The sequence below is a fragment of the Leucoraja erinacea genome, chromosome 18, assembly GCF_028641065.1.
Source record: "Leucoraja erinacea ecotype New England chromosome 18, Leri_hhj_1, whole genome shotgun sequence".
Lineage (NCBI taxonomy): Eukaryota > Metazoa > Chordata > Chondrichthyes > Rajiformes > Rajidae > Leucoraja > Leucoraja erinaceus.
Window position 1 is genome coordinate 24,637,753 of NC_073394.1, and position 15,583 is coordinate 24,653,335.

Sequence of the window (15,583 nt, forward strand, 5' to 3'; positions counted from 1 at the left end):
TGAAATGGCATAAAACTGCATTTGAATTTGGTGGCCTTGCACCCAGCTTGAAGTGGTATGAAACTGCACTTGACTTTGGTGGCCTTGCACCCTGCTTGAAATGGTATGAAACAGCACTTGCATTTGGTGGTCCTGCACCCTGCGTGAAGTGGTATGAAACTGCACTTGGATTTGGTGGCCTTGCACCCTGCTTGAAATGGCATGAAATTGCATTTGAATTTGGTGGCCTGAATGTCTACTGAATTCTGTGTGGTTTTTATATGGTTTTGTGGGGTTGTGCGGTGTTTTATGGTGGGTTTATGGTGGTTTCACTCTGCTTGGAATGGTATGAAACTGCATTTGAAAGCCTGCTTGAAATGGTATGAAACTGCACTTGAATTTAGTGGCCTTGCACCCTGCTTGAAATGGTATGAAACTATACTTGAACCCTGCATGAAATGGTATGGAACTGCATTTGAATTTGGAGACCTTGCACCCTGCTTGAAATGGTATGAAACTGCACTTGATTTGGCGGCCTTGCACCCTGCTTGAATTGGTAGGTAACTGCACTTGGATTTGGTGGCCTTATACCCTGTTTAAAATGGTGTGAAACTGTATTTGAATTTGGTGGCCTTGCACCCTGCTTGAAGTGGTAGAAACTGCACTTGAATTTGGTGACCTTGCTCCCTGCGTGAATTGGTGTGAAACTGCATTTGAATTTGGTGGCCTTGTGTCCTGCTTGAAATGGTATGAAACTGCATTTGAATTTGGTGGCCTTGCACCCTGCTTGAAGTGGTAGAAACTGCACTTGAATTTGGTGGCCTTGCACCCTGCTTGAAATGGTATGAAACTGCACTTGAATTTGGTGGCCTTGTACCCTGCTTGAAATGGTATGAAACTGCATTTGAATTTGGTGGCCTTGCACCCTGCTTGAAGTGGTAGGAAACTGCATGAATTTGGTGGCCTTGCACCCTGCTTGAAATGAAATTTCAAGGATTAGCCGTGTCAACTGCCAGCCCACCAGCCGTGAGAGAGTGAGCTGCCAGCACATCAGGCTTGAGTGACTGAGCTGCCACCGCAAGAATCCATTTGGCCCACAATGTCCATACTAGCCCTCTGGAAACCAGTCCCTTCAGCCCACAACACCAATACTAGCGCTCCAGAAAGTGCGCCCCCTCCCACCCCTCCACTGGCCACCAATATTGGAATTGGTGGAGAGTTGGAATATTGCGTTGGGGGACCAGCCCTCCCGTGTGAACATGGGGCCCAACGGGTCCCACTTAGTCTAGTTTTCTTCTAAAATTTCAACCTGCCTAAATTACATCACATTCTCGTTAAACATTGTTTGCATCATCTGTATCTTCAGTAGAGCTGCTGCTTTATGAGTTTTGGATCACCCACATGATTGTGAGAAATTCTCAGATTTCAAGTCACTATTCTTCTTGTATTATCCAATATTATAAAGCTAGGCTATGAGCTTTCACTGAATACAAAATTGCATCATCTAAAATATTTGTTACCTGCTCATGATAAGATTGTCCAATATCACTGAAGAGAGAAAAAAAACATAGTACCTCTCTTGAACACGATTATGGTAACATAATCCATATATAACAACTCCAATTCCACCCAGCGCAGCAGGAAGTAGCATCTTAGTGTACCAGCCAAGCCAGGCATAGTACAAGGCATGACGCTCTCCGAAGTAGAGTCTAGAAAAAGAACCAATACCCATTATTCAAAATATGGACCATTTTCCCACTGCCAAATGCTTGATTTTTGAAGCACAATATAATAATGCCTTGCATACACAAAACAGCCAAGGTATATCATTTGACCAATTTGACAAGTTGAAATCCATGCTATTCTGGTCTTTGATTATTTCACGTAATACTAAATACACTCTGGTTTGCCACAACTGACCTTACACTACCTTCAATCAGCTTTAAATGGCTTCCCTGACTTATCTCTTCAATGTTTTGGCAGACACTATCATGTACACTATAATGCATTCTGCACACAAAAATGTGACAAATGGGGTCAAATTTTAAATTCCTTCAAAAAGGTTGACAAGCACTTTATTGGGTACGTGAGTATCAACATCAAAGAGAGCATATTGATGGCAAGTTTCTGATAATGGCTTCAGAATACACAAATATATTTTGTGTAACGGTTGTTGCGTGATGTCCACCAGTGACCTGGTTGGCACAGTAAGCAGGGCTCGAAAGTAACAGTTGCCCGGGTGCCAATGGCCACCTACAGTCTCGCTGGGCAACCTAAAAGCAATGCCATTTTGCCCGGCTTGGCAAGCACCCAGAACACCTATCGTTGAACTCTGAGCGCCCCCCCCCCCCCCCCCCCCTTCTATCTCACTCTCCGTCTCCGCCCGCCATCCGTATCCGTGTTCAGGCCGCCGGTTCTCCACTGTGCTCTCTGGCCGCTCCTCATCATCCGGCAAAGCCAGTCGCCTTGCACATGCGCGCTGCCAAGGCCTGCACATCCTCCCCCTGCATATGCGCACAATCACGGCCAGCACATCATCGCTGTCCTGCACATGCGCACTGCCACGGCAACTGGTCGGCACCGGGCACTTTCTCCCTCCCAGTGCCGAGATCTGGCCGCCATTGCTGTCCAGTCGCCGCCTCGCCGAGACCGCTGAAAACCAACTCAGAATCACTCCCTGGAGCTGGACTAACTCCCTGGAGTAACTCTTGCTTCTTGGTTTCCTGGTTCTCCAAAATATTCCAAATGGAATTTAAACTGGAGTAGACCCTCCACCACCAAACTCCAAACTCTGAAAAATAACAGCCTATTGCACTTTATCTGTTTACTTATTGTGTATATATTTGGTCTATGGTATGAAGACACACTGAACTTTTATCTCCTGTTCTGTATTATGTTTACATATTCTGTTGTGCTGTAGCAAGCAAGAATTTCAATGTCCTATCTGGGACACATGACAATAAAACTCTCTTGACTCTTGACTTGGACTTAAGCTAAAAAGAGTTACCTTAAATTTAGTTGCGTCTGGTTGGGTAACTATGGTAGGGTGAAGACTATGCCATGCTTTAATTGTGCGGGGGAACTCCATGGAGCAGCCAGCATCTCTGGATAGAAGAAGTTGGGTGACATTTCGGGTAGAGACCCTTCTTTAGATTTCCTCTGGTTTTAGTGTTTTTAGTTTAATTTAAAGATACAGCATGGAAACAGGCCCTTCGACCCACCGAGTCACGCTGACCACTGATCACGCGTACACTAGTTCTATCCCACACATTAGCGACATAAGACAAGAGTGTTTTAGTCTCTCACGTCCCAGTTAGAACAATGAAATCCTTACATGCAGCAGCACAACAGAATATGTAAACATAGTACTCTGTAAACTATGTTATAAACGAGAAAACAAAAGCGTATATTTATATATGAATATCTATATTACTAAAACTAAGATCTTGAACACTTTCTAACTTTCTGTTTTGTGATTTCCGAAGAAACGCTGCCACTCATGGCCGTCATTTTTGGCCACCTCGCTCAGATTCCCCCTCCGCCGGATTGGACCACAGGATTTTTCCCATCGATAAATAATCAAAGAGTTATTAACGTTTTTAAAAATCTTGCAATTCTCTCTGCTGCCACCGCTGGAGGCAGGGGGGAGGGACTATAAAACCCGGAAGTGTCGTGCCTCACTCAGTCTCTGCGAGACGGAGGAAGCGAGAGGGTCACGGCTCTCTGAGTTGTGAATAGCACTGAACGCTCGACGGTGAGTCCCCTCGATGTGGTAATTGCAAAATTGGCGCTCATTCTGTTACTTCTGCTTGGTGGCAAGGGCACCGATTACGTCATTTCCGGTTTATGGCAAGATGGTGCTGAGTGCGTAATTTCCGGTTCGTGGCAAAATGGCGCTGACTGCAGAAGGCACTGAGTGAAGACGTTGTTGAATAATTCAAGAGAGCTCTCTGTCTATGGTGAGTGTATTTGTTGGGCGTTATTTAAAGCATGTTTTTGCTTCAGCAGCAGCCTCTACAGGTGGCTTTAAACGTTTGAATCATTTGGTGTACACTGTATGTTTACCACATTCTGAAGTTACTTGGCATTTTAGTATTGTGTGTGTGAGTGTGTCAGTGTGTGTGTGTGTGTGTGTGTGTGTGTGTGTGTGTGTGTGTGTGTGTGTGTGTGTGTGTGTGTGTGCGTTTTCTGAAAATATATTGGTTGTAAAGTGTGTTGCAAAATTGTTTGTCTTGGCTTTTAAAAAAATGTTTTCAGAAAATGTATTGGTTGTAAAGTGTTTGCAAATATGTTTCTCTTGGCTTTTAAAATGCTTGCAACAGTTTTCGGATGGATAAAGCGTGAATAAACATTTTATTAGATCAAGACTGTGTTTAATTGCAAAATTGCCACTCATTCTGTGACTTCCGCTTAGTGGCAAGATGGTGCCGATGACGTCATTTCCGGTTAGCGGCAAGATGGCGCTGAGTGCGAAATTTCCGGTTCGTGACAAGATGGCACCGACTGCAGAAGGCAGAGTGAAGACTGGTGTGTGTGTGTGTGAGTCAGTATGTGTGTGAGTGTGTCTGTGTGCGCGAGTCTGTGTGTGTGTGTGTGTCTGTTTGTGTGTATGAGTGAGTCTGTGTCTGTGTGAGTGAGTGTGTGTGTGATTCTTTGTGTGTGTGTGATTGGGTGAGTCTGTGTGTGTGTGTGTGTGAGTCTGTGTGTGTGTGTGTCAGTGTGTATGTGTGAGTGTGTGTGATAGTGTGTGTCTGAGAGTGTGTGTTTGTATAGGGGGGTTGCACGTAAGGTCACTGGGTCAAAGGGCTTAACGCATGGAGCAGCTCAATCCATCTGGAGGACATCGCAGCTTCCGGTATTGATTGATTGATAGAATTTATTGCCACACAACCAGAGTCGGTGGAATTTTGGGTTGTCAGCAGCGGTACAATAATAAAGAACACACAACCACAATAAAAATATAACACAAACATCCACCACAGCATTCATCACTGTGGTGGAAGGCATAGAACGTGGCCAGTCCTCCTCCATTTTCCCCGTATATGTTGTTAATACACAAAATGCATACTTTCTTACCTGTTTTTGCGCTGTAAATAATTGTGGAAGTCGTGGTAACCGTGAGAGACATCTATCCTATTTCAGTATTCCAAAAGTGAAGAGAAATTAAGGTAAAGAGAAGCGAGAGCTAAAGGGACAACAACAGCTAAAGTTCATGGCGAACATTGGCCATGCAGATATAGATTGAAAATACTGGAAATTATTACGTTTGCTCACTGCAATTCATCAACTGTAAGGCATTATTTGTGTTTTTTGGTGATTCCTTTGGTATCTAAAAAGTTTCACGTGATAAATCCGTCTGTAAAAATTTTAAATCGCCCGTGGTTCTGAAGTGGGTTTTTACATGCAAAAAGAAAACGCTTTTGAAGCTAAATTTATAATTTAAAAAATCTCCAGACTTACGAGTAGTGGGTGGAAAAGTAACTTTTCTATCATTATGCTCTTGAGATAGTCAATAAACAATAGGTGCAGGAGTAGGCCATTCAACCCTTTGAGCCCGCACTGCCAATGTGTTCATGGCTGATCATCCCCAATCAGTACCCCGTTCCTGCCATCTCCCCATATCCCCTGACTCCGCTATTTTTAAGAGCCCCATCTAGCTCTCTCTTGAAAGCATCCAGAGAACATGCCACCACTGCCCTCTGAGGCAGAGAATTCAACAGACTCACCACTCTGTGAGAAAATGTGTTTCCTCGTCTCTGTTCTAAAAGGCTTACTCATTCTTAAACTGTGGCCCCTGGTTCTGGACTCCCCCAACATCGGGAACATGTTTCCTGCCTAGCGTGTCCAAACCCTTAACAATCTTATATGTTTCAATGAGAAATCCTCTCATCCTTCGAAACTCCAGAGTGTACAAGCCCAGCTGCTCCATTCTCTCAGAATATGACGGTCCCGCCATCCCGGGAATTAACCTTGTAAACCTACGCTGCACTCCCTCAATAGTAAGAATGTCCTTCCTCAAATTAGGGGACCAAAACTGCACACAATACTCCAGGTGTGGTCTTACTAGGGCCCTGTACAACGGCAGAAGGACGTCATTGCTCCAATATTCGATCCCTCTTGTTATAAAGGCCAACATGCCAATTGCTTTCTTCACTGCCTGCTGTACCGGCATGCTTGCTTTCAGACTGATGTACAAGGACCCCCAGATCCCGTTGTACCTCCTTTTCCCAAATTGACGCCATTTAGATAGTAATCTGCCTTCCTATTTTTGCTACCAAATTGGATAACCTCACATTTATCCGCATTAAACTTCATCTGCCATGTATCAGCCCACTCCCCCAACCTGTCCAAGTCACCCGGCATTCTCATAGCATCCTCCCCACAGTTCACACTGCCACCTAGCTTTTGTCATCTGCAAATTTACTAATGTTACTTTGAATCCCTTCATCCAAATCATTGATGTTTGTGGTAAATAGCTACGGTCCCAGCACCGAGCCTTGCGGTACCCCACTAGTCACTGCCTGCCATTCTAAAAGGGACCTGTTAATCCCTGCTCTTTGTTTCCTGTCTGCCAACCACTTCTCTATCCATGTCAGCGCTCTACCCCCAATACCATGTGCCCTTATTTTGCCCATGAATTTCCTATGTGGGACCTTATCAAATGCTTTCTGAAAGTCCAGGTACACTACATCCACTGGCTCTCCCTTGTCCATTTCCCTAGTTACATCTTCAAAAAATTCCAGAAGATTAGTCAAGCATGATTTCCCCTTCGTAAATCCATGCTGACTTGGACCAATCCTGTTACTGCTATCCAAATGTCCGCCTATCTCATCCTTTTTAATTGACTCCAACATCTTCCTCACCACCAATGTCAGGCTAACTGGTCTATAATTCCCTGTTTTCTCTCTCCCGCCTTTCTTAAAAAGTGGGATAACATTAGCTACCCTCCAATCCACAGGAACTGATCCTGAGTCTATCGAACATTGGAAACTTATCACCAATGCATCCACGATTTCTAGAGCCACTTCCTTAAGTACACTGGGATGCAGACCGTCAGGTCCTGGGGATTTATCAGCCTTCAGTCCCATCAGTCTATTCAACAGCATTTCCTGCCTAATGTGAATTTTCTTCAGTTCCTCCGTCACCCCAGATCCTCTGGCCACTAATATATCAGGAAGATTGTTTGTGTCCTCCTTAGTGAAGACAGATCCAAAGTACCTGTTTAACTCCTTGTTCCCCATAATAAATTCACTTTTTTCAGTCTTCAAGGGTCCAACTTTGATCTTAACTAATTTTTTCCTTTTCACATACCTAAAGAAACTTTTACTATCCTGCTTCATATTCTTGGCTAGCTTACCTTTGTACCTCATCTTTTCTTCCCGTATTGTCTTTTTGGTTATCTTCTGTTGTTCTTTAAACATTACCCAATCCTCTTGCTTCCCGCTCATCTTTGCTACGTTGTACTTCTTCGCTTATACTGTTTTTTATTTTTTTATACTGTCCCTGACGTCCCTTGTCAGCCATGGTCGTCTCTTTTTCCCCTTGGAATTTTTCTTCCTCCTAGGAATGAACTGATCCTGCACCTTCTGTATTATTCCTAGAAATACCTGCCATTTTTGTTCCACTGTGATCCTTGCTAGTGTATCTTTCCAGTCAACTTTGGCCAGCTCCTCCTTCATGGCCCCGTAGTCCCCTTTAATCAACTGCAACACTGACACCTCCGATCTACCCTTTTCCCTCTCCAATTGTAGATTAAACCTGACCATGTTATTGTCACTGCCTCCTAATGGCTCATTAACCTTGAGGTCCTTTATCAAATCCAGTTCATTACATAACACTAAATCCAGAATTGCCTTCACCCTGGTAGGCTCCAATACAAGCTGTTCTAAGAATCTATCACAAAGGCACTCTGCAAAGTCCCTTTCTTGCTGTCCAGTACCAACCTGAATTTCCCAGTCTACCTGCATGTTGAAATCTCCCATGCCAATTTTAACTCCTGATTCAACTTGCGCCCTATTGTTTGGGGGCCTGTAGATTAGTCCCATTAGGGTATTTTTACCCTTACAATTCCTTAGGTTTATCCATACTGACTCCACATCTCCCGTTTCAATGTCACCCCTTGCAAGGGACTGAATTTCATGCCTCACCAACAGGGCAACCCCACCCCCTCTGCCCACCTGTCTGTCTTTTCGATAGGAGGTTTACCCATGAATATTCAGTTCCCAGCCCTGGCCCTCTTGCAGCCATGTCTCAGTAATTCCCACAACATCATACTTACCAGTTTCTGAGACTCAAGCTTGTCCACTTTATTCCTTATACTTTGCGCATTCATATACTGCACTTTGACCTCCGTATTCACTTCCCCCCCTCGCACCGTTCGCAATTGACCCTGATCTTACTCTGTTGTCCATGCTCGAGCTTTCCTTCCCATTAACTCGAGAATCTTTTGTAATTTTTCCTGTAGTCACTTCCCCTTCAACTCCATCTTTATACTCCCAATTTGTCAATCACTCCCCCCCTACTATTTAGTTTAAACCCACACATGTAGCCCTAGCAAACTTGCCTGCCAGAATGTCGGTCCCCCTCCAGTTAAGGTGTAACCTGTCCCTTTTGTACAGGTTACCCCTGCCCCAGAAGAGATCCCAGTGGTCTATAAATCTAAATCCTTGCTCCCTGCTCCAGCCCCTCAGCCACACATTCAGATCCCCTATCTCCCTGTTCCTGTCCTCACTAGCACGAGGTACTGGAAGCAATCCAGAGATAACCACCCTAGAAGTCCGGCATTTCAGTCTTCTTCCCAACTCTCCAAAGTCATGTTGGAGAACCTCCTTCCTCTTCTTCCCTACTGCCGGCTCTTCACCTTCCCTCTCGAGGATATTCTGAATTCGGCTTGTGACATCCTGAACCCTGGCACCAGGGAGGCATCCTCGCATCTTGTCTACCGCCACAGAATCTCCTGTCCGCTCCACAGACAATGGAGTCACCCACTAGGGCTCTGCCCGACGTCGGTCTCGCCGGTCGAGTCCCATCTCTAGGATAAATTTTGCTTCAGAGGCATTTTCTTTTTTATGTAAAAACCCATTTGTGAACCATGGGCGATTTTAAAGTTTTATCACTTCTGAAACTTTTTAGATGCCAAAGGAATCAAGAAAAAACACAAATAATGCCTTACAGTGCACGCAGTGAAATGCAATGAACAAATGCGATAATTCCCAATATTTTCAATCTCGATATCTGCACGGCCAATGTTCGCCAAGCACTTTGGCTGCTGTTGTCCCTTCAGCTCTCGCTTCTATCTAGTCATTTCTCCTCAGTTTTGGAATTCTGAAGAGTCTATGTCTGTGTTTGTGTGTGTGTGCGAGTGTGCGTGTGCGTGTGTGCACGCGCACGCGCGTGTCTGTGTGAGTGCATGTGTGTGTGTGTGAGTATCTGTGTGTGTATATGTCTGTGTGTGTCTGTGTGTGTGTGAGTGCATCTGTGTGTGTGTGTGTGCGAGTGAGTCTGTGTGTGTGTGTGTGCGTGAGTGTGTGTGTGAGTGAGTCTGTGTGTGTGTTTGTGTGTGTGTGTGTGTGTGTGTGTGCGTGAGTGTGTGTGTGTGTGTGAGAGAGTCTGTGTGTGTGTGTGTGTGTGAGTGTCTGTGCGTGTGTGAGTGTGAGTGTCAGTGCGAGGTGGAGGGTGTGTGTGATCAACAAATAACAAAAAGTACAAATAATATATTCTTTCATAATTCAGAGCTTATTCGTTATGTTTAATAGCCTGATGGCTGTCAGGAAGAAGCTGTTCCCCAATGTGGATGTTGCAGTTTTCAGTTTACAAAAGTCGGACGTAACTACAGAAGTCAGGCCACAAGCCGTGATTCAGTCTGTCAGTCCAGAGGCGATGAGTGAGTCAGTCGGTCCAAAGACCATGAGTTAATCCCAAGGCAGCGAGTGAGTCTAGAGGCCATGAGTAGGTCGCTCACCACCCCCTCCCCCTCCACTGACATCCCCCACCTCAAGACACTGCTTGACCTGGCTATAGGATGCTCCCCCTCCTGAAGCTGCCCCCATCCCCCGCTGCAGGACACCCCATTCCCTCATCAGCCCACGAGAGCCCCCGGCTGAAGCCGTCCCCCTCCCTCGGCTGCAGGACATTTGCCACACCCCACCCCACCCCAACAGCCCTTGCCTCAAAAAAATGTTTTGCACAAATTCTTCAGTGAGTCCACAGGATTGAGAATTACAACAAAACAATGAAATTCTTTAATTTGCCACAACCAAGAAATGGAAGGATGCACCTTGATGATGTCAATCCAGAATTGCTGCAGAATTGCATGATAGAACTGAACAACAGCAATTTGTTGAGGAGAATGGGCCTTTGCTGAATGCTGAGCTGAGAGCAGTGTATGCACACAATTTAACAGAAGGTGAAGAAATTCCCCTTCAGCAGACCCAATTCCCCATTCAATCAAGTTTTGCTATGACGATCCATAAAGCACAAGGACAAACAATGCAGAAGGTATTGATCTACGTCGGTGTGTGTGTGTGTGTGTGTGTGTGTGTGAGTGTGTGTGTGTGTCCGTCCGTGTCCGTGTGTCTATAATATATATACCCTCACACACACACACACAATTTCCCTTCTGACATTAATAAAGTTCTATCGTATAGTATCGTGTGTGTAGGAAGGAACTGCAGATGCTGGTTTAAAATTAAGATAGACACAAGTAACTCTACAGGTCACACAGAATCTCTGGACAAAAGGAAAATATTACGTTTCTGAAAAAGGTTTCTATTATAGAAAATATTACGTTTCTGTCGTGCTTAATCCAGTACTCCCGTTCGGAGCTTTTAAACCTCAGCAATTCGGACCCACCTACATCCTTGCTGGAGGAGAAATTACGGGACTTAAACATCTCAAGCCACTCTACATCATGGCTGCCGGCAAAAAAGGGCCGCCGCTCCGGCACCTTTGCCAGGTTCAGGAGACGCCCTTACCGGCCACCGCTCCCAGCCCTTCTGCTGTCAAACGTCAGGTCCCTCTGGCACAAAATGGATGAACTCCAACTTATGATACAAACTAACAAAGACTACAGTGACTGCTCTGCCATCTGCCTCACAGAGACCTGGCTGGATCAATCAGTACCCGACCAAGCGGTAACACTTCCAGGTTTCACATTACATCGTGCCGATAGATCATCCAAACTATCGCACAAGGCGAAAGGCGGGGGCGTTTGCATAATGATTAATGAACGCTGGTGTACAAATTCTACAGAACTCACCCACGTATGCTCCCCGCACCTGGAATACCTCACTGTCAAATGCAGACCATCATTCCTCCCACGGGAGTTCGCATCAGTAATTATGATCTGTGTTTACATTCCACCTAAGGCTAACGCTAACACCACCATAGCTGAGTTAGCCAACTACGTCTCCTCAGTGGAAAATTCACACCCGGACACAGCAGTCATCGTCCTTGGGGACTTTAACCAGACCAATTTGTCATCTGAGCTCCCCGGCTACCATCAGCAGGTAACTTGCCCCAGCAGAGGGACCAACACGCTGGACCACTGCTATACTACCATCAAAGAGGCTTACCGTGCATTCCCGAGGGCCCCGCTGGGCAGGTCCGACCATGCAATGATGCTGCTAATTCCACAATACAGGCAAAAAGTTAAATCCTCCAAGACACCAATAAAACTTGTCCGGTGCTGGTCCCCTGAAGCCATCGAAAAACTCCGGGGCTGTTTTGCGTGCACAGACTGGAATGTTTTCCATGCTGCAGGTGACCTCCATGACGTCACCGTTGCAGTGACGTCATACGTTAACTACTGCGTGGACCTGTGCATACCACTCAAAAAAGTTAAACACTACAATAATAATAAACCGTGGTTTAATAAGGACATTAAAAAATTAAGAAAGGAGAAAAATTCAGCACATCTGGCAGGAAACAAAGAACAATATATGGCTGCCAAATACAAACTGAGATCTGCTATAAGAAGAGCCAAATCCAACTATGCCACTAAACTAGAAGAACAAATCACTACTTGTGACACACGTTTCATCTGGAAAAAACTCCAAAACATGACGAACTACAAAAAGAAACCAACCCCCACACCTGACAGCGACAACCAGCTTCCTGATACACTAAACTTTTTCTATGGGAGGTTTGAGCAGGCACCGGCTCCACCACCATCTCCCCCCGACCCCCTCCCTCCCGCCCCTTTCACCATCTATGAGGAGGAGGTGAGGAGCATCTTCAGGGGACTAAAGACGAATAAAGCCCCCGGCCCAGATAACATTAGCCCCTCCGTTCTCCACCACTGCGCTGCGGAACTGGCTGGGGTTTTTACCAACATCTTCAACACCTCCCTCTGTCAAAGCTCAGTACCCAATTACTTCAAAGAATCCATTATCATCCCGGTTCCCAAGACCAAGACCATCTCCTGCCTCAATGACTATAGACCCATTGCCTTGACATCGGCAGTCATGAAATCATTTGAGCGCATCATACTAAATCACCTGAAAACTGTCACCGCCCCACTCATGGACCCATACCAATTTGCATACAGAGCCAACAAGTCAGTTGAGGACACCGTCAACTTAGCAACTCATCACATTCTGAACCACCTGGAGTCCGCAAACACATATGTCCGCATCCTGTTCATGGATTTCAGCTCCGCATTCAATACAATAAACCTGGCCAAACTGTTCAATAAATTACTGGACATGAACATTGACCCATGCATCTGTCACTGGATTCACAGCTTTCTCTGGAACAGGCAACAAAGGGTGAGGATCAACAATAACACATCCTCCCCTCTGTTCCTCAGTACAGGCACACCCCAAGGCTGTGTTCTTTCACCCTGGCTATTCTCCCTTTACACAAACCAGCTCACATCCCACCACAGCTCCGTCAAACTGTACAAGTACGCGGACGACTCAACCATCATTGGATTCATCACCAACAACCAAGACACTGAATACCGTGCACAGGTCAACCAAGCAGTGACCTGGTGTACAGACCATGATCTCTTACTCAACTCATCAAAAACAAAAGAACTCATCATCGACCCAAGACGCCTGCCATCCCCCAAAACTCCTGTGCTCATTAAAGGTGAATCCATCTCCATCACTGACACGTTCAAACTCCTTGGAACCCACATCAGCAACAACCTCAAATGGAGGGCAAACGCAGACCACATCTATGGAAAAGCCCAGCAAAGACTTTTCCATCTCCGACAGCTCAGAAAGTTCAGAGCAAGGTCTCATCTCATGCTCCGCTTCTATACAGCCATCATCGAAAGCATCCTCACTTCATCCATCACAGTCTGGTTCGGCAGTCTCGACTCACTCTCCCGGAAGAAATTACAGCGCATCATCAACAGAGCATCAAAAATTGTTGGCTTACCCCTACCATCCCTTGAATCACTTTACCACAAACAGACATTACACAGAGCCCGCAAGATCATCTCTGATCCTACTCACCCTGCACACTATGCCTTTCAGCTACTGCCCTCTGGGAGGCGCTACAGGACAATTGCCTCCAAAACAAACCGCTTCAAAAACAGTTTCATTCCCACTGCAATTAACATTTTAAACTCTGTACGGTGAGGAATAAGAATAAGCATGGCCCTTGTGTAGGTATGTTACAAAACCTACCTGAATCGTCATTGGGAATCTGCCCTCAGCCATGTCCGCGATTTTGGCGCTGTTTGGAGGGGGCGGGTTTAAAACGCGATTTTTACTAAGCTGTTCTAATCGCAGATGTTCAGCCTAGTAAATCATTAACGAAAAATCGCTGCAAGACCCGGTCGCAAAAGGTATTATTAGTTTTATAGGCCTCGATAATATAGTTATAATAGTTTTAAAATTACTCTCTGATTCCGCAACCTCTCGCAGCCCCAGGGTTTTATAAAATAAACAATTAAAGGTATGTACCTTATTTTTACATTAAATGGGGCATATATATAACCCTGTAATTAAAGTTATCTATAGCGAGTAGTTCTTTTTGGGCTTTTTATATCCCGCAGTATTTTTCTCGGCATTTGAGGGCACTAATCCAGCGCGATGCGAACGTTCTAAACCAGCGCGTTCACAGAAACCCACTAGAAAGCCGATTTAAATGGGCATTTATTTACAGCAATTGAACACTAAATTCCTACCATTTGGTCTATAAATTAATGTAAATTAGATATAAAAATCATGTTATATTGTGAATTATTTGTGAATAATCTTTGGACACTTAGGCTATTTTAAAATGTTAATCTTTCCTTAAGAAATGGGCTTTTGACTATCCAAGATCACAGCTTTTTTGTAATGTCCATTGAAAATCAATAGGGAACAAGATGCTAATTTCCGAGTATGAAAATGGCCATAACATTTTTTAATACTTGAGATATGAAAGTGAATTTGGTGTCAAATTAAACTTATTGTTATGCTTTATCTGATGGGATAAATTGCAGACTTGATTTTTAAAATCTCAAAATTTTGTAACATTGCTACCTTATGTATTATGTAATGCGTCTGTATGTATATCTATGCTATATGTTTAATGTTTAATGTTTGATGAAATGTTGGAACCTGTATCGAGCTGTACTGATAACAAATTCCACCAGCCTGGCTGTGTGGTCATTAAAATACAATACAATACAATAATACACACCTTTGGAATGTGGAAGGAAACAAGAGCACCCGCAGTAAACACATGCGATCAAAGGGAAAAGGAGCAAATTCCATACAGACAGCACACATATTCAGGATCAATTCCGGGTCTCTGGCACATTAGGCCGCAACTTTATGGGCAATGTACTGCCCCATAGTCTTGAACTGAATTAAGTAAAATTGCCCCTAATGTGTAGAGAGTGGGTGAGGAAAGTGGGATAACCGAACGTGTGAATGGGTAGGCAAAAATGCTGGAGAAAGTCAGCGGATGAGGCAGCATCTATGGAGCGAAGGAAATAGGCGACCCTTCTTCAGGCTGATGTGAGGGGGAGGGGCGGGAAGAAGAAAGGAAGAGGTGGAGACTGTGGGCAGAGGGAGAGCTGGGAAGGGGAGCAGAAAGCAGGGACTACCTGAAATTGGAGAAGTCAATGGTCATACCGCTGGGGTGTAAACTGCCCAAGCGAAATATGAGGTGCTGCTCCTCCAAATTACGGTAGCCCTCACTCTGGCCATTGAGGAGGCCCAGGAGAGAAAGGTCGGATTTGGAATGGGAGGGGGAGTTGAAGTGCTGAGCCACCGGGAGATCCAGTTGGTTATTGCGAACCGAGCGGAGGTGTTGGGCGAAGCGATCGCTTGGTCTCACCGATGTAGAGCAGCTGACACCTGGAGCAGCAGATGCAATAGATGAGGTTGGAGGAGGTGCAGATGAACCTCTGCCGCACCTGGAAAGACTGCTTGTGTCCTTGAATGGAGTCAAACGACAAGTGTAGCATTTCCTGCGGTTGCAAGGGAAAGTGCCAGTAGAGGGGGTGGTTTGGGTGGGAAGGGACAAATTGACCAGGGAGTTATGGAGGGAGTGGTATCTGCGGAAAGCCGACAGGGGAGGAGATGGGACGATGTGGCCAGTGGTGGGATCCCATTGGTAGGCAAAAAAGCTGGAGAAAATCAGCGGGTGAGGCAGCATC

The 15,583-nt window shown here is 45.3% G+C and overlaps 1 protein-coding gene across 4 annotated transcripts in view; it reads right to left on the minus strand.

Moving 5' to 3' along the window:
• LOC129705814 (anoctamin-9-like) overlaps positions 1 to 15,583 on the minus strand; it is a 114,081-nt gene that overhangs the window by 56,440 nt on the left and 42,058 nt on the right. For all 4 annotated transcript variants that reach the window (XM_055649646.1, XM_055649644.1, XM_055649645.1 and 1 more), the window contains exon 8: positions 1,554 to 1,688. In XM_055649646.1, the coding sequence (XP_055505621.1) occupies positions 1,554 to 1,688 (135 nt within the window). The remainder of the gene's footprint in view (positions 1 to 1,553; positions 1,689 to 15,583) is intronic.